At 39.5% G+C, this 20,215-nt stretch overlaps 1 protein-coding gene across 4 annotated transcripts in view; it reads right to left on the bottom strand.

Annotated features, from left to right (window-relative positions):
• The window catches only part of DCBLD2 (discoidin, CUB and LCCL domain containing 2), an 87,594-nt gene extending 67,775 nt beyond the window's left edge, over window positions 1-19,819 (bottom strand). For 3 of the 4 annotated variants that reach the window (XM_053663072.1, XM_037154971.2, XM_053663073.1), the window contains exon 1: window positions 19,257-19,819. In XM_053663072.1, coding sequence (XP_053519047.1) covers window positions 19,257-19,467 — 211 coding nt within the window. In that variant the 5' untranslated portion in view covers window positions 19,468-19,819. Of the gene's footprint in view, window positions 1-18,862; window positions 19,222-19,256 lie in introns of those variants that run through there. The other variant, XM_053663074.1, reaches the window with a different exon arrangement.
• Window positions 19,820-20,215: the final 396 nt, after the last annotated feature.

The raw sequence follows: 20,215 nt of genomic DNA, 5'->3' as shown, positions 1-20,215 counted from the left end.
CTTCCTGTTAAAGGTGAGATCATATTGTATTTGTCTTTCAACACCTGGCCTATTTCACTCAGCATAATGCTTTCCAGTTCCATCCATGTTGTTGCAAAGGGTAGTAGCTCCTGCTTTCTCTCTGCTGCATAGAATTCCATTGTGTATATGTGCCACAATTTTTTGATCCATTCATTTACTGATGGGCACCTAGGTTGCTTCCAGCTCTTGGCTATTGTAAATTGTGCTATGAACATTGTGGTGCATAGGTTCTTTGACATTGATGTTTTAGGATTCTTAGGATATAATCCTAGCAGTGGAATTGCTGGGTCAAAAGGCAGGTCGATTTTTATTTTTCTGAGAAAATTCCATACTGTTTTCCATAATGGTTGTACCAGTCTGCAATCCCACCAACAGTGAACTAAGGACCCCTTTTCCCCACAACCTCTCCAACATTTGTTGTTTGTTGCTTTATTTATGATAGCCATCCTGACCAGTGCAAAGTGGTATCTCATTGTGGTTTTAATTTGCATCTCTCTGATGGCTAGCGATATACAATAAATATTTTTAATGTACTATTTAGCACTACAAATTTTTAGACCAGAAGTATTATTAACACTACAAGTCTTAAAAAGACAATTCAATGCACTTTCATTCAATATTTTCACTTTTTAAAAATTTCATCTTCATTGTATTTTTCCATTACCATTTATCCCCCTTATATCCCCAACCCCACCAATCCCCACACCGTTGTTTATGTCTACGAGTTGTTTTTCTTTTCTCGATCCCTCCACCGCCTCAAATACCCCCAATAGCTGTCATCCTGCTCTCCATCTAAAAGTCTGTCCACACTTTCCTTGTTACCTCAGTTTGTTCAATAGATTCCACATATGAGTGAAATCCTATGGCATTTGTTTTTCTCTGACTAGTTGGTTAATTCCACTTAGCATAATGTTCACCAGGTCCTATCAGTACCGTTGCAAAGGATAAACTTTCTTTCTTCTCATTTTTTTTTACAGCCGAATAATCACCCACTGTGTAAATGTCCCCTGTTATGTCCTTTCACCTATGGAGGGACACTTGGGGTGCTTCCATATCTTGGTGATTGTAAACAACACTGCAAGGAACATAGGGGTGCTTATGTTCTTTTGAATTAGTGCTTTGTGTTCCTTTGGATATATTCCCAGAAGTGAGACTGCTGGGTCAAAAGGCAGATCCATTTTTAACTTTTTGAGGTACCTCCATACTGCTTTCCACAGTGGCTGCACCCATTTCCATTCTCACCAACAGTTGAAAAGTTCCCCTTTCTCCACATCCTCACCAGCACTTGTTGTTTGTAGATTTACTGATGATAGCCATTCTGACATGTGTGGGATGGTATCTCATTGTGGTTTTAATTTGTATTTCTCTGACAATTAGTGACATTGAGCATCTTCTCATGTATCTATTGGCCATCTGTATGTCCTCTTTGGAGAGGTGTCTATTCAGGTGCTCTGCCCATTTTTTCATTGGGTTGTTTTTTCGTGTTGAATTTTATGGTTTTTATCATTTTGAATATTTTAACGCCTTTACAAGACGTATCAGTGAATATGTTCGCCTGTTCTGTGGGTTGTCTTTTTGTTTTGTTGATGATTTCTCTTGCTGTGCAAAATCCTTTTAGTTCTCTTTTGTTTCCCTCACCTGGGAAGCTATAACCAATAAAATATTGCTAGGAGCAACATCCAAGATTTTGCTTCCTTTGTTTTCTCCTAGGATTTTTATGCCTTCAAGTCTAACATTTACGTCTTTGCTTCATTTTGAATTCATTTTTGTGTGTGGTGTAACAAGATGTTCTACTTTGACTTTTCTGCACATACCTAATTTTCCCAACACCATTTATTGACTAGACTATCTTTAATTCATTTTATGTGCTTGCTTCCTCTGTCAAATGTTGACTCTAAAGGTGTGGGGGATTTATTTCTGGGCTCTCTCTTCTGTAGAGAATTTAAATTTTTGAAATATTTGTTCTACTTCTATGAAATACATCATTGGAATCTTGACAGGAGTTGTGTTGAATCTGTAGATTGCTTTGGGTAGTATAGGCATTTTAATGATGTTAATCCTTCCAATCTATGAATATGGCATGTATTTCAATTTATTTGTATTTTCTTCTACTTCTTTCTTCAGTGTCTTATAATTTTCCAAGTACAGGTCTTTTACATCCTTGGTTAGGTTTATTCCTAAGCGTTTTATTCTTTTTGTAGCAATTGTAAATGGGATTGTTTTCTTAATTTACCTTTCTGCTAGTTTGTTATTGGCATATAAAAATGCAACTGGTTTCTAGACATTAATTTTGTATCCTATGTACTTTGCTGAATTCATTATCAGTTCTAGCAGTTTCTTGGTAGAATCTTTATGGTTCTCTATGTACAATAACATGTCATCTGCAAATAATGACAGTTTTACTTCTTTCTTTCTAATTTGGATGCCTTTTATTATTTCTTCTTGTCTGATTGCTGTGGCTAGGATTTCCAGTACTATGTTGAATAAGAGAGGTGAAAGCAGATATCCCTGTTTTTTTTTCCCACCTTAAGGGGAACATTTGTAGTTTTTGCCAGTTGAGTATGATGCTGGTAGTGGATTTGTCATCTATGGCCTTTTTTACATACAGATAAGTTCCCTCCTATCCCACTTTGCTGAGAGTTTTTATTATATGATAGATTTATCAAAAGCTTTTCCTGCATCTACTGACATAATCATAAGGTTTTTATCCTTTGTTTTGTTTAGGTGGCATATCATATATATTGATATGTGAATGTTGTACCAACCATGCATTCCTGGAATAAATCCCACTTGATTATGGTCTATGATCTTTTTGCTGCACTGCTGTATTCAGTTTGCTAATGGTTTGTTGAGGATTTTAGCATCTGTGTTTATCAGGGTTAATGGCTTGTAATTTTCTTTCTTTGTAGTGTCTTTATCTGGTTTTGGAGTGAGGATAATGCTGGCCTCATAAAATTCCCTCCTCTTGAATTTTATGAAATAGTTTTTGAGAAGGAAAGGTGTTAGTTAGTTCTTCTTGGAACATTTGGTAAAATTCGCCTGTGAAACAATCCAGTCCAGGGCTTTTATTTGTTGGCATTTTTTTATTTTTTATTTTATAACTGCTTCAAATTTGTTAGGTATAATCTGTCTTTTCAGATTCTCTAATTCTTCTTGATTTGGTTTAGGAAGATTGTATGTTTCTAGGAATTTATCCATATTGTACAGGCTGTCCAATACTGCATAGGATGGATATGCAATTGGGGGCCTTGAGAGGGTCACTGTGGATATTTTTTTAGGAAAAAATAGTAGCTCCCAGCTTCATTCTTTTTAAGCCCAACTTCATCCCTGCATATGCGATAATTTACAAAAGTGAGTAATGTAAAGGAATGTGAGATGTATAAAGCCTCTTCAACCCCTGCCAAGCACATATTCTGCTTAGAACATAATGTGAAGCAAATGGATTTTGGTTTCATACAATGAATTTAAATGTCCTGGCTACCAGGCACTATGACCTTGAGAAGGTAATTTATTGTTGCTAAACCCCAGTTTTATAAAATGGGGACACTAACAAGTCAAACCACATAGGTAAGTAGGGTAAGAATCAAATGAGAAGACCTAGTATGGAGAGCCTAATCCATGAGAAAGTGCTCAATAAATGTTTGAGGGTATGATTACCATCATAAAAGGCCAGAAACACTTTACCCGTCATACGTCAATCCAGTGCACTTGACCACAACCTGAGATAAAAGAACAGTGGCCCATTAGAAAATTTATTGTGGCTTTAAAGCCTCAAGTGTGTCTTGTGAAAAGTATAAATCCATTAGACAATAATTCTCACTAATATTCTACCCTATGACCTCTACTTCACTTCAGTTACTTTCAGGACCACAGCCTGGACTTTGTTTTTACCATTATTGACTGCTCCCACTCCAAAAAATCCAGACCTGTAACGTCTTACTCTACTGGTCAGTCTTCTGGCCTTTCAGCTCCCTTACACGCTGGATACCGCATACTTTCTGTGAACCTGACATCTCTTTCTTCTCCCCATGTATTAATTGTGTCTTGGCCCCATTTCTTTCTTTACCCAGGCTGGACCTCATGTACACAGGATTAACTACACTCTTCTAGTACATTCACTTCCTAGCTACTGTGTGCTTCTTAAGTATCCTGGCAATGTCCTCCCTCTCACCCCAAATTATCTCTCTTTGCCAAGAAGCTAAGCACTACTGAAAAAAATCACAAAATCCGGCGATACATGTCATTAGAGTAATGGGTTCTAATCTCAGATGGATACCCAAAGCTCCTCAGTAGTGTTTCTGTTCAGTGGTTTTCGACATTTACTCTATTCACTAAAGCAGTCAATTTCTGAGCTGCCAAATACAATGGATACTTTTCTATCCTTATCATTTGGAAGGTTTCTATAGCAACTGGTATTGCTAGGCCTTCTTCCTGCCCTCCCATTTTTCTATCTTCCTTCATATCTTCCCTCCCTCATTCTTAAAACTCTCCTTCCCTGTCTTAGCTCTTCAATGCTCTAAATGCAACTTCTCTGACATCTTAACTGACTTGGTTTCTTACTGCTAAAGCTGCTGGTCTTCAGCACCGTTTTCCTCCTCTATTCTACCTGAGCCATTTCATCTACTCCTATGATTTCAGTAAAATGGAGAAAGCTTCAAAGCCGTCAACCATTCTCCTAATCCTCAAACCTGTCATCTACTTATATACTTATATATTAAGCACCTCTGCTAAGAAGTTCCCCTTCATTCAAACTCAATGTGGCCCAAGTATTCAAGGAACATCTTCCATATACCAGGCACTGTACTAGGTACTACAAAAAAAAAACCAACAAAAATGACAAACAAGGCCCCTGCCCTTGTAGTTTACAACACAGTAAAATAGATGTAGCAAGTTATTCCATGGATGATGAATACTATGGGGAAATAATGGGAACTTTATGGATGTGTGTATGTGGGTGTAGGATAAATTGTAGTTAACTATTTGTAGCCTACCAGACAGAAATCTTCGTTGGCGAAGCAGGGAGAACAGGATTCCAGAGATTTTTTTAGAAAAGCATTTTGACCTTTGCTCTCTCATATTTAACTGGTCATTATGCTTTATACTGTCTATCTCCTCAATATCTCCACATTTAGTCCCTCTGAACAAGTGAGGACCCTCGTTCCCACGTCTTTCCTTCCCCTGATCCACTGTCCTCACTCTCGTCGGTGCTTCTGAAACGCCCACTGGGTCCTGTCCCGTATTTAAATCTCCTTCCCATTTCCCACTGATGATACAACGACAGTCATACTCTTCAGCGAGGATATAAAATCTATTATAACCTTTCCTCGAATCCCCCTTCAGTCTCATGTTCTGACTTTTCCCACAGCCTTTCTGCTCCAGCTGTCGAACTAGAGCCGCCTCCCTGCGTGCTCCGCGTTCTCTCCTCTGGGCCGCTGTACACGCTGTTCCACTCTGCTTCCTCCTCTCATCCACCTAGAAAATTCAGTGTTTCTGTCCTTTGTGAAATACGCTGAAAGTCCTGGTCTTTCTCCTCATTTCTATGATCAAAATAGCTTTACTGTACTTAATGTGCTTAATTATACATACACATTTGTCAGTGTACTATACCAAGCTGTAAAATTGTAAGACAGGCATACACATAGAAATAGGGCATACTATAGGCTCTTAACACAGGCTGTTGAGTTTCAAAAAAATTACAGGAACAAGTATAAAAGACACATGGACAAAAACTAGGGGGGTGGAAATGGGAGGGAGAGGGATGGTAGGGTGGGTAGGCTGGGACGGGAGTAGAAGACAGAAAACTGTACTTGAACAATGAAATATAAACAAACAAATAAATAAATAACACAAATTGGCCAGTGGTAGGCACTTGATAGGCAAGTGATTTAGTAGAAAGTACACAATACATAGGCATTGGAGTCAGACAGACTTGGGTTTAAACTCTAGCCATGCCAACTTTTGAGATCCTGAGCACTTAACCATTAAAAGCCTCCATATCCTCACCACCCATCTCCCAAGGTACGTGTGAGGTTTGTTAATAACTTACGTAAAATACAGTGGACTCTATACATGTGAGCCTCTTCCTCCTTGAAGATGATGCATGCCTCTGTCTATCTAGTACCCGCCGTATCCTTCCGGGAACTGCCCCGAATTTTCAAGTTTTTCTGTATGTCAAGCCCCTTGGCTGTCCGACAGGCTCAAGTGTGGGTCTGACTTACACTGTGCCAATGTGAGGCCAATTCCCCCTTCCCTCCAACTTCTGGACCTTGTCCATTAGGGATAATCTCAGAATCTCCCCAGTGCTGAGGTTACCAGCCTCGAGGATTGCCAAAAGCCATGATTCCATGAGTCCACTGAATCAAGAGAGAAAAATTAAGCTGAGTCCTTAGTGCCTGAGGTCCACCTGCATTCCTGCTTCCTTTTGGCTTAGGTTGGTCCCATTCTTCCCAAGACTCCACAAGTAATCTTAGAATCTTCCAAATACTTTTCCTTTTACCATAAGCAGATTTAGACTCATGTTTCCTACAACCTCTGGAGTCCTAACTAAAATACTTTCCCCTCCTCCCATGCAAAAGAATGTGTCTTTTTTAAAAATGATTTTGTTCGTTTATTTTTTTGTTCACTTTTTTATTGTTCAAGCACAGTTGTCTGCCTTTCCCCCCACCTCTCAGAATATGTCTTAAACATGTAAAATTTGCTTCTAGAACCTAAAGAATAACTAGAAACAAGGATACAACAGAAAGAGATAAACCATTAACCTAAAAATGATCTGAGAGGATGAAGATCAAATACAGTCAAAACATCAACAGAAGCTGGAGAAAGCAGAGGTCAAAAGGAAGGGTCAAAATCAACATTAAGATCTAGGTGGCTTAGAAGCCAGGTAAAAATATCCAACACGAACAACAACGTCTTGCTGTCCCATTTCTCTACTGCAGTCTGGCCCCTGTCTGTGAGCTAGAGGTACAACTTCCCTAAATAATAACTGGGATGGCAACAAGGGGCAGAATGATGGAAAAGCACTGGATCTCAGTAGAAAGCAAACATTTGAAGATGGATATTTTAATTGCAGAGCAAGAAAAAGAGAAACAAAATTTTCATTCATACTGATTCACTCATTGAACAAAATTTACCAGCTACCCAAACAGATTTGGTCCCAGTCCTCATACATTCTAGAAAGAGAGGTGTCTTATATATTTAATAACACCAAAAATGGTAAATGAATCCCAAAGTCGCCATGGCTAGTATTTAAATCCAGGCATGTCTGAGTCCAAAGTCTCCATACTTTCACAAAGTCCACCAGGGTAAAAAATAGTGAAGACAAAGCTCTCAGGTTTTGGAAAGTGAAACAAAAACAAAACCAAAACAAAACAAAACAAAACAAAATGACAGTTTCAGTACAGCAGAAGCTAGACTAGAAGGGTTAAAAAGGCAATCATCAGTAACAAATACCTGCTGTGTGTCAGACACTAAGAAATGTACAGCACAAGTGTAGCCTACTTTTTAAAAAGTATGTCACTAAAAAAAGCTGAGATAAAAGGTACCTGAAAAGCAAACTGGTCAAAAAAAGATATATTAAACACCAGTGGTGTTGTGAGCGTATTTCCAGGAATAGACTAAGAAGCAACACGTAAGTTTAAATTATACTAAAGCACAACTTACATTCCCTGATGGAGCTATGCTCTGGACAGGTGGAAGAGACAGTTTCAGGAAGAAGGAAGGGCGAGGCAGGAGGCAAATTTATACTGTGCATGAATGAAGACAAGGGCAGGAGTTCGGCTGTACAAAGTGGGCCAGTCATAATGCTGCTGTTGAGAGGTAATCCCCATTTGGGATTTGATTAGTAGTCCTCATTTGTGACAGATCTAATCACAATGGACACATGACTTGCTTCAGCAATCTTGAAATATCCAGAACCTGAAGAAGCAGACACTGAGGACTGGCACATGAGCCTGCGTGGAATCTGTCAAGGACAGGGGCAAGGCATCACTGGGAGGACAGACCAGGGTGCCAGGGCTTGCTAAGAGACAACTGAACCAGCAGATGGACAAATGGGCCTGATAAAGATGGAGGAACCTAAGGCTGAGGCCATGCCTAATATCCCAGGTACAAATTCCTCAGTCTGCCCCGTAATGGAAAGCCCTCCAAAATAATGTTCCCACTAAACTTTGCAGCCGTTGTTTCTCATTATCTTCCTGGTACCATATTATTAAAGCTACCTGAGTGCTCCCCAGGCATTTCAGCTGGTGACTGAAATGAAGGCAGGCAACAACTGGAATCAAAACTGGAGGACTCTCATAATGGTGGAGGCGACTCTTCAAATGAGAACTTGAGAAAAGGAATGCACCCAATGTGCTGACATTAATTTAGGCTGTCACTACTCTTAAGAACGATCTGACAAGTGGGCCCAGTAGTGTTTTCTAAGTAGCCATGGCTATGTTCAGAGCTCCAGATAAAGGAGAACTCTTTACTAAGGGGGTGCAGCAAAGAGGTGTAGCCTCTACAAAGACAGTGGCTGAGAAACACTGGGTAGATGTTAGATTCTGAGCAAGTAGACTAAAGAAATGGCTCTATTCCCATGGGACTGAGAAGCCCAGGCTCTAGGACTGCACACTACTGTGGAGATTAGACGAAAGACAATGGTGTGAAGGGTATGCAGGTGCCTAGCAACTAACACCAAAAAACATGCTTGGGGCAGCAGATTCACTCCAGAAATATGCCCTTAACACACAGTTTTTGAATGACAGACATCATGGTAATCATTACAAATAAAAAAATGAACAAAACTCTCTGCCAGAAACGAATATTTTAAATAGTGTCATGAATGAAGGAACAGAAGGTAAGTGGAAAGTACTACCTAGAAATGAATGTTTGATGATGGTTAGAAGAGACCCAAGAAGGGTCTTTCAAGGATGACTAAGAATGTATCACGTACATATGAGACCATGAAAGGCCCCAAACAGCAACAGTGATATTGAGAAAGAAGAATAAAGTTGGAGAAATCACACTACCTAATTTCAATCTATACTATAAGGCCATCGTAATCAAAACAGCATGGTACTGGCGCAAAAACAGACACATAGATCAATGGAACAGAATAGAGAGCTCAGAAATAAACCCACAACTTTAGAGTCAATTAATATTTGACAGAGGAAGCAAGCACATACAATGGGCTAAAGATAGTTTATTCAATAAAAGGTGTTGGGAAAATTAGACAGATAACATGCAGGAAAATGAAACTAGACCACCTTCTTATACCACACACAAGAACAAATTCAAAGTGAATTAAAGACTTAAATGTTAGACCCAAAACCATAAAAATCCTAGAATAAAAGATAGGAAGCAAAATCTTGGACATTGCTCATAAGCAATATTTTCTCTGATATATCTCCTCAGGCAAGGGAAGCAAAAGAAAAAATAAACAAATGGGACTATCTACATGTAACTTAAAAGGTTTTGCACAGCAAAGGAAATCATCAACAAAACAAAAAGACAACCCACAGAACAGGCGAACATATTCACTGATACATCTTGTAAAGGTGTTAATATTCAAAATGATAAAAACCATAAAATTCAACACGAAAAAACAACCCAATGAAAAAATGGGTAAAGGACCTGAATAGACACTTCTCCAAAGAGGACATACAGATGGCCAATAGACACATGAGAAGATGCTCAATGTCACTAATTGTCAGAGAAATACAAATTAAAACCACAATGAGACACCATCCCACACCTGTCAGAATGGCCACCATCAGTAAATCTATAAACAACAAGTGCAGGAGAGGATGTGGGGAAAGGGGAACTCTTTTCAACTGTTGGTGAGAATGGAAATGTGGAAAGCAGTATGGAGGTACCTCAAAAAGTTAAAAATGGATCTGCCTTTTGATCCAGCAGTCTCACTTCTGGGAATATATCCAAAGGAACACAAATCACTAATTCAAAAGAACATAAGCACCCCTATGTTCCTTGCAGTGTTTCTTACAATCACCAAGATATGGAAGCATTCCAAGTGTCCCTCAATAGGTGAATGGACATAATAGAGGACATTTACACAGTGGAATATTATTTGGCTGTAAAAAAAATGAGAAGAAAGTTTTACCCTTTGCAACGGTACTGATAGGACCTGAGGAACATTATGCTAATCAGGGGTGTCGAACTCATTTTCACCAGGGGGTCGTATCAGCCTCACAGTTGCCTTCAAAGAGCCAAACGTAATTTCAACTCCTTAATAGCCAGTAAGTAGTTACATTTATATAGTCTTAATATTATTTCAGCCCTTTGAAGGCAATCGCAAGGCTGATGTGGCCCCCAGGAAAATGAGTTTGACACCTTTGTGCTAGGTGAAATTAACCAACTAGTCAGAGAAAGACAAATGCCATATGATTTCACTCATATGTGGCATCTAATGAACAAACTGAACTATAAAGCATGAGGGGTGCTGGCATGGTATTAATAAATCAGAGAGGAAGAGAGGGACCAGACTGTCAAAAAATTATACAGGTGTGGGCAAAAGTAGGTTTACAGTTGTGAGCATGCAGAAGTTTATTCTTGTATTATTATTATATTATTTTCCATACAAACAACTGTAAACCTACTTTTTCAACCCCATATATATAACATGCAAAGGAGTCTGGATTTTATCTAATAGGTGATAAAGAGGCTGTTGGCCACACTATGGTAGTATTAACTTAGCTCCAGGAGGGCAGTACCCCAGCGCATAGAACCATAGCCCACAAATATTCAACACTTGCCTAATGATTGACTGGGCAAGGGTGCAGAGCATGGGGCTCAAGGAAAAAGCAGTGGCCCAAGACCAGAGGCTTGCACTCACTGCAACAGGGCAGGACTTAAACTCCCATTGTTTCCTGACTTCTTGCAATTCTGAAGCTGTGTTCTTTATTCAAATGTAAGCCATCACTGTGGACTAGAAATCTAGCAATTCTTTAGAACTCATGCATTAAAAACTCCTTTATCAGCAAAGCTTCTACTTTCCTACTTGTTGTGATTTCTCCTTCCATTATAAACCCACAACAACTGTGTAGTCTTCCTTGGCTATTTTTGTATCTGTTCCAACTTGGAGATTACTAAACTATAGGTTCTTTGAAAACAATGATAATGTTTCAACTCTTCTCTAAAGAGCCTTGGTCTGTACTGACGTATGTTAGCACTATTCTGGGAGCTCATAATTGTTGATACCCCTTCATGCTGATAGATAGCTCTTCATGAGAGAATGATAGAGGACCAGCATCTTATCTTTGATCCCAAGCAATTCCATTTGGATCACAAACTTGCATGCACTGTACTCAGCAAGTTTCCCGGGTAACTATGGCCCCACTCTCTTAGAAAGTAGTGGAGAGAGCTTGCACCTTGGGGGTCTTCCCCACAATTCCAGTAGCATATTAAAGTTTTTTCTCCAACTAGATATCCTTCAGAGTATAAGCTGACCTAACAGGTGATGTTTTAGCAGCCTTTAATATCACCCCATTATTTCATCTACTTCATGGACCCTGGTATCAATTAAATACTAGTTTATTTGAGTATTTATATGTATTTTCTGTCCTCATGGATTATATTGATTTAATCTACAAATTTGGATAATTAGCATGATAAGTTTCTAAACTAGTATTTTTAACTGAATACAGCAGGTCATCGAATAATGTTTTTTCATTCAACATCATTTTAACATTGATGAGGTGTCATAGGAACTTAATACTGTCTATATTAATTAGCCTATGATAAAACTGGTTTCATTAATACATCATCTTGCTTAAAGTCACAGAATCTATCAATGTCATTGAGCACTTACTATACTTTCTCAAGGATCTTATCCTGAAAAATTTAATCCAATGAAATAAAAAAAATAACATAATAGCAGTTCTGAACAACATAGTAATTATTTCATAAACAATAAATGTCTTATGAGGAATTTTAAGCTCTCACTTAACTGTTAAGGAGTAGTTACATTTATACAGCCCTAAAATTACATTTGGCCCTCTGAAGGCAATCTCAAGGTTGGTATGTGGCAGCCGGTGAAAATGAGTTTGACACCCTTGATCTATTTGGACTTCTAGCCAAGATGGAGGCAAAGGTAGACACACTGTGCCTCCTCACACAACCAGAATAAAGACAACAAATTTCAAAACAAAAAAACAACCAGAATTGACAGAAAACTGAACTGTATGGAAGTCTGACAACCAAGGAGTTAAAGAATAAACATTCATCCAGACCGGTAGAAGGGGCAGATAGGCAGGGAGGACTTGGGGCAAGATGGTGACTGGAGGACCCAGGCTGGCAAAGTGGCAGCTGGCGGAGCCAGCAGTCCTGGTTTTGAGTGTAGATAAACTGGGAGGAACAACTGAGGAGCAAGACTGATTGTGCAACCCAGGGTTCCAGTGTGGGGAAATAAAGCTTGAAAACCTCTGACTGAAAAAACCTATGAGGGTTATGGCAGTGGGAGAAACTCCCAGCCTTACAGGAGAGTTCACTGGAGAGACCCACGGAGTCCTAGAATGTACACAAAACCACCCGTCCGGGAATCAGCACCAGCGAGAAGCAGGGGAAGGGACTGAAAGCCAGCCAACAGCCCAATAAGTGGTATTATTCACTCTTGGACCTCTCCTCCATGTACAGCACCACAACACAGCAATGTGGGTTGCCCCATCCTGGTGAACACACCCAAGTCTCCACCCGTTACTACATGCATACTGAACCAAAGTAAAATGGCCAAAAGGAAAGAAGAGATCAAAGTTTAAGAAAAAATACAAGTAAGCAATGACGAGATAGCCAACCTATCAGATGCACAGTTCAAAACACTGGTAATCAAGAAGCTCACAGAATTGGTTGAGTATGGTCACAAAATAGAGGAAAAAATAAAATCTATGAAAAGTGAAATAAAGGAAAATGTGGAACCAACAGTGACAGGAAGAAAATTGGGACTCAAATCAACAGTTTGGACCAGAAGGAAGAAATACAGAACAGAATGAAGAAATAAGAATTCAAAATACAAGGAGAAGCTCCGGGACAATTTTAAACACTCCAACATCCAAATCATAGCGGTGTCAGAAGGAGAAGATCAGGAGCAAGAAAGTGAAAACTTATTTGAAAACATAATGAAGGAGAACTCCCCTAATCTGCAAAAGGAAATAGGTTTCCAGAAAGCCCAGGACGCTCAGAGAGTTCAAAAGAGGTTGGACCCAAAGAGCACACACCAAGGCACATCATAATCACATTACCCAAGATTAAAGATAAACAGAATCTTAAAAGCAGCAAGAGAAAAGGAGAGAGTTACCTACAAAGGAGTTCCCATAAGACTATCAGCTGATTTCTCAAAAGAAACCTTACAGGCAAGAAGGGACTGAAATGAAGTATTTGAAGCCATGAAAGGCAAGGATCTCCATCCAAGATGACTATCCAGCAAAGCTTTAATTTAGAATGGAAGGGCAGATAAAGTACTTCTCAGATAAGGTCAAGTTAAAGGAGTTCATCATCACCAAGCCCTTATTATATGAAAGGTTAAAGGGACTTATCTAAGGAAAAGAAAATAAAAAATATGAACAGTAAAATGACAACAAACTCACAACTATCAGTGACCAAACCTAAAAACAAAAGTTAACTAAGCAAACAACTAGAATAGGAACAGAATCACAGAAACGAAGATCACATGGAGGGTTATCAGTGAGGGAGGGGGAAAGGGGGGAAAAGGTACAGAGAATAAGTAGCATAAATGGTTGGTAGAAAATAGACAGGAGGAGGTTAAGAACAGTATGGGAAATGGAGAAGCCAAAAGATTTATATTTACAGACCCATGGACATGAACTAAAGAAGGAGGATGCAGGTGGGAGGCAGAGTGCAGGGCGGAGGGGAATAAAGATGGGAAAATGGGACAACTGTAATAGCATAATCAATAAAATATATTATAAATAAAATATATTAAAAATAAAATAAAAATGGAAATAAATAAACCATGTGCATGCATTCAATGAATGCTCAATATTACCACCTGAGTTTTCATATCCCAGGTTCATTTTATTAAGTGTAGTCCTAAATTTAAAATCTACCTCTATGTAAATCTAGCTTTTCCCCATCATACTGAAATTCCATCCTGCTTTCTAGAAATTCATTTGTCATTTTATTTCTAGTCCTGCTACTCTGATTTATACCAATTTCACTATTTTAAGATTTTGTGTTGATCTTCTAGAATGAAGCTCAGATGTTCAAACATATTAACGATCTCCAAAGAAAAGTAATGTTTCCATTTTGTTTATAACAGTAGAAAACTAAGTAAAAATCATGAACATGTAATTTCACAATTAATTTTTCATTTTTAAGTTTTTAAAATGTGCATTTTAATCTGATCATTACCACACATGAAATATATGCTATATTTTTTATTTCTATTGTGCAAAATTAATCAGAAATACAGCAGATATAAGATGCTTTGATTTTTGTCTCTGAACAAAACTACGTAAAGAATCTTAATGTTTTATCACACCAAGAAAGACAATGGAAAATTCTAAATTAACTTAAGGGTAACACTACAAATGTTCTTTGCAGAGAGAGAGAGTAACGTGCTCTCCAATTCTGACTATTCAAAAATATTGTTCAAAAATATTTTCCTACATCACTAGAAAATAAAAGCATGACTTGACAGAATATAATTTCTCCCCCACACATTAGTTCCAAATACCATTGTGGAACTGAAATCTTTTTACAAAAGAACCTGACATATTTTATAGGTCTATTAAATTAGCAAACAAAAATCACTATCTTCACAAACATTTTACACTAATAGTCATAAACAAGTCAGTCTTAATGGACTTTAAAATTCACTTCGCATTCAAATATAATAATTCTAACCCAAACGGTAGGCAAGGCATCCATGACACAATGAGTAGGCTGAGCTCCTGAAATGAGGTGACACAAATTACTGCAGTGACACAAATTCCTAGTCACACTGTAAACCAAAGACATAAATTCACTCACAGGAGATCCTCAACTTCCTGCGAAGTAAATTCATTACACTAGCTAATATGCAATCAGCCTAAGTTTCACCAATTTATGTTTTTTCAAAGATGCATGTTTTACAGAAAAAAATGCTTTCAATAAAGATTTTGAAGATAAACTTAATATTAAATTTACAAATCAAAAATACATGAATATCTAAATATCTAAATATTTAGATATTTAGCCATATATAAAACACCACAACAGTACAATAGATGTGAATAAATAGAATGAATTTATAAGTAGATTAATCCTATGAAATTGGTCAAAATACATCTGTGCTGTGAAAGGCTGGTAAGTTTTCAGACCAATGACAAATTTTACTGTGAACCAAGTAAAAAGAAAGATCACTCTGTCAGCAGAAGACCTGCTGAGGAATAGTATGCATGGCATTAATTGGAATGAGAGTAGTATCTCCTATTTCAAAATGATGTCTGGAAGATTAAAAACAAACAAACAAACCCAAAGCACCATTCTACCTCAACATGTATAGGCTGGGACAAAATACGTTTACAGCTGTGAGTATGTGAAATAGTTTATGCTTGTTATTATTTTCCACATGAACAACTGTAAACCCACATATGCCCCACACTATATATTAGATGTAATCTACCTATATCTAAGCTGGCTGAGAAGAAAAATGTACCACAAAACATTTTACACAGCCTATTTTTTATTCTGACTATAAGCAAACTGCAGGCAATTTGAAAAAGCATAAATTACAACTGTACTAGCAAACGACAACTGTTATCTTTTTATTTCTTTCTAGTCTTTTTTGTAACACTTACTGTAAAGTAAAAACTCCAGTTTGTAACTTAACATTGTGACATTTAGACATTGCCATTATTAAAAATTTTATTGGTGTTTTAAAGCACTGCTTCTCACTCTGAAATCACACCTCTTTTCAGGTTCTGCAAGGAAACATACCAGTGTACCCTTGAAGCAGATCTGCTAGACTCAGAAGACTGTTTTAAAAGAAATTCCACCACAGACTGCATCAGGGTCTCTGGGTAAGAAAATATAATTTTAAAAAATCAGGGAGTTTGCCCTGGCTGGTGTAGCTCAGTTGGTTGGGTGTCTTTGCAAACCAAAAGGTTGTTGGTTTGACTCCCAGTCAGGGCATGAGCCTGGGTTCACAGCTTGATCCAGCCAGGGCGCCTACAAAAGGCAACCGATTAATGTTTCTCTTTCACATGTTTCTTTCCCTCTCTCTACCCCTCCCTTCCCCTCTCTCTAAAATCAACAAAGAACAAAATATATATTTTTAAATTTTATTTATTTATCTTTAGAAGGGAAGGGAAGGAGAGAGGGAGAGAAATACCAATGTATGGTTGCTTCTTGTGCATCCCCCGCTGGGAACTGGCCTGCAACCCAGGCACGTGCCCTGATGGGAAATCGAACCACGATCTTTTCGTTCACAGGCCCATGCTCAATCCACTGAGCTATACCAGCCAGGGCAAAAATATTTTTAATAAAAATAAAAATAAAAATCAAGGAGTTTAAATCTCACAGAATTCCTGAGTTTTCAGGTTGATAGTACCTAACTGGTCCTTACTTTATCACATAATTGAATAAGCTCAAGATTAACAATGACAATCAGTTACAGTTATATTATGCTTTCCCCTTTGCAAAACTCCTATGTACTATCATTTCATTTTCATTAACTTATAAAATAGGTATGAAGGAAGTAAAAAATACATATAGGTAGTTATAGTCACAGGGGTATAAAGTACAGCATAGGGAATATAGTCACTTATATTGTAATAACTACGTGTGGTGCCTGGCAGGTACTTGAAATGGGGTGGGGATCACTTTGTAAAGAACATGACTAACAATTATGCTGTACACCTGAAACTAACACAAAATAATATTGAATGTCAACTGTAATTAAAAATAATATTAAAAGGTATGTATATATAATCTCATATCAAAGATGTAGAAAACAGGTATGAAGAATTTAAACGACTTAACAATATTCACCCAATCAACTTAGAACTAGAAATCAGGCATTCTGAATTACCAGCCTCCTTTCTATTTGTGTTTAATCAACATTGGTGTTTATATTAAGATGACACTGTGAAAGACAAATGTATATTCGTTAAAATACTCTTGTAAAAACTAAAACTTGATCTTTTAAAAAACACAATGTTGCATGTTTAATTCTAAAAACAAGACAATTTTCTCAGAGGGAGACAGAAAACATACTATACTATTTAAAGATTTTTAAAAAAACATGATATAAACACTTTCAGGTATGGAAATAAGCAAAAGAGAGTGTTCCACTTAGGTGATTATACTCCTCTCTGCATCAAGTTACCTTCCATTTTTTGTCTCAGTTTCCTCTATTTGAAATGGGACAGTACCTATCTCAAATGGCTGTGGTGAGGATTGAGCTAATACATGTGAACCACTGGTGCTGTGCATGCCACAAAATAAGCCCCAATAGCTGTGAGCCATATATAAGCCTGTTTTTCTTTTTTGCTACTAGGAGGAAAATATTGGGCTAGCCAGAAAGTCTGTTTAATTTTTTCCATAAAATAAAAGACACATTTTTCGTTTTCACCAATTACTTTATTGATTTGGATACTTTGAGTACATGGACTGTCTCCCGTTATTGGCTCCTAGTGGGCAGAGGACAGGGGTGCTGCTAAACACCCTGCGTAAGACAGTCCCACAGCAAAGAACTATTTGGTCAAAACGTCTATAGTACCAAGAAACTTTGCAAACCACTTTTGACACATTCCATCAGTCACAGCACCTTCTTTTTTGCATTTCAGTTGCATTTTTACCTTTCTTGAAGCAATAAAGCATAATACCCCAAAAATGTTGTGTATTCTCTTCTATCTTCAATATTAAAATGGCTGCACAAAAATTCACTGATTTTGATAAGTTTTTTTAATGTACACTGATATGACAGCTGTCACAATACAGTTTAACAAAATTATTTCAAATGAAGTTAAAGACAACTAAGCACTACCCCAAGCATCCTAGGGGAAAAACTAAGCCAACCTTTTGGCCAACCCAATATAAGCACAAGCTCTAAAATGTCAATGGAGGGAAGGATTTCCCACTGTAATTAATAAAGGGCTGATGTTCAAAAATTCAATGGAGATTATCTAGCTAAAACTAGAATGCTTAACATCTACATTGCACAGAACTTAGTCTAGAACTAAAAGAGGTCGGTTTACCAAATACGTTTTTTCCTTAGAGGAGATATTATATTTCCATAGGCTTGTCAAAGTTTCAGCATCATCATAATGACAACCTTGTGGCCATGATTCTATACTTTATTGAGAACGTGGAGATCAATTAAAAAACAAAACAAAAAGCCCTTTCCAGAAAAAGTAACAATCCTCACTTGCAATAAGGTAGGAAATGTATTCAATAACTGACACCAAACTCATTCAAAAATTGCGGGTCTCTGCCTGAACTAAAAGGTGGGAGGTGGAGGAGGTATCAGCTCTGCATTCTCTCTCTATCACAGTGCGTATTTAATAAACAGTTTTGCTTGCTACTGGAAAAGGTTTTCCAAGGATTGTTGATGGGGGAAAAAAAACCCCAACAAACTTTTGTCCCTTTCTGGTTGGGCTTATCCTTTTAACGTGGAACGTTCCATTTAGGCAACATAGGAGGTTTCAGTGGGTCAGAGCCAGCGTTTGACCCAGGCAACCTAAACCACTATCCTGACCAACAGGCAGGGAGGGGTTGTAAAGGGCACATTCTGAATCCAGGGCTCAAGTAACTAGAATGAATTTCGTTCGCTTTTGAACCTGAGCACTTTCACAAAAGACAATTATCGCCATTTGCCTTGAACAGATTTAAGATGCTATTTAATTACCTTGCCTTCCTCCTGTCTATCCATCCCTTTAGCTTTACTTTAGGCGTAACATCTTCAAAACTTCTCTTTCTCCTCCCAATTCTTTTCTCCAATAAAAGAATCAAATACCAAAAAGGAGGCCTTGATAGCAGGGTCTTACTTCCTTCTTTTCAGGAAAATGAATGGCCTTGCCAAAAAGTAAATCCGCGCCAAGCTGGAGGACCAAAGGCTGATCTCACCTTTGCAACTCAACCTCACAACTACCCCGCCAGGACTGCCCACGCGTGGAAGCGCACCGCGCCTTTCGCAGCGAGTCCGCTAACGGCCTGCAGACCTGGCTCCCCGCAGGCTCTCCCCGCGCCCCCCGCCGCCTATGGGGCTCCACGCACCGGCGCATTCCCTGGGGACCACTCACCTTGCTGAGCTCCAGCGTTCTTAAGCAGCAAGAGAAGGATAAGTAAGAGCAGAAGATACAGAGGCATAGGGAAGGAGGGGCAGTTGGAGCGGGGTGGGAGGAGGCAGGAGTGAAAATCAGGGAGCGCGGCCCGGACGGAGGCGGCGGCCACGGCCCGGACTTGGGGACTGTGGGGGCTGCGCCCTGATCTCACCACCGTCCGGCTCGCCATCGCGGCGGCCGGCAGTCCGCCTGCATAGTGCGGGCGCCCCGTGGGTCCCCTGCACTCAGGGGCCGCAGTACCGAGCAAGGAGGCGGCGGCTGAAGCGAGAGAGCTAGAGGCAGCACGCGCCTCGCCCCGCGCCGGGACCCCCCTCTGTCCCTCACTCCGCTTTTGCCTCCTCCTTCGTCCCTTCCCTGGGTTCCCGGCCCGAGACCCCAGGCCGCAGAGCTGCGCGGAGGAACCGCGGTGCTAGAGTTGCGGAGGATGGCTGCGGGGGAGACGAAAAACTAGACTCTCGCACCCCGTCCCTCAAGCCGACTTCTGCCCGCCTAGCTCTCCCGCTGCTCTGGCTAGCTGGCAGGCCGGCACCCTCGCTCTCCCTCTAACGCGCTCTGGCCACGCCTCCTCGGCCGCCACCACCAATCCTCCACCAGCTCCGGTCCCTCTCCTCCCCTCATCACCCAATCAACACTCTCTCCCCTCAGTCGACCAGTTAGCTCCGCTGCCCCGCTACTCGAGCTCATCTCTATCCTCCAATCCCCTGAGGCCTTGAGAAGCGTCCCACCCGCCTCCCCCAATCTGGGTTCCTCCCCCAAGCTCCAGCCTCTGGCGGCCCCCGCCTGGCCTGGAGATTTGTTATTGTTGGGACCTCAGCCCAAGCTGATCCCGCAGAGGCAAGCTCGCTTTGGTCAAGGACTTCCGGGACTTCCCCCATCCCGCTTTCCCGGCTCTTCAGGCTGGGCTTGCGTATTGCTCC

This window comes from Artibeus jamaicensis, unplaced genomic scaffold (genome assembly GCF_021234435.1).
Source record: "Artibeus jamaicensis isolate MK-2021 breed Jamaican fruit bat unplaced genomic scaffold, CSHL_Jam_final contig_3126, whole genome shotgun sequence".
Taxonomy (NCBI): domain Eukaryota; kingdom Metazoa; phylum Chordata; class Mammalia; order Chiroptera; family Phyllostomidae; genus Artibeus; species Artibeus jamaicensis.
Note: the sequence above shows the minus strand (reverse complement) of the source record. Positions and strands in the feature narration are given on the sequence as shown.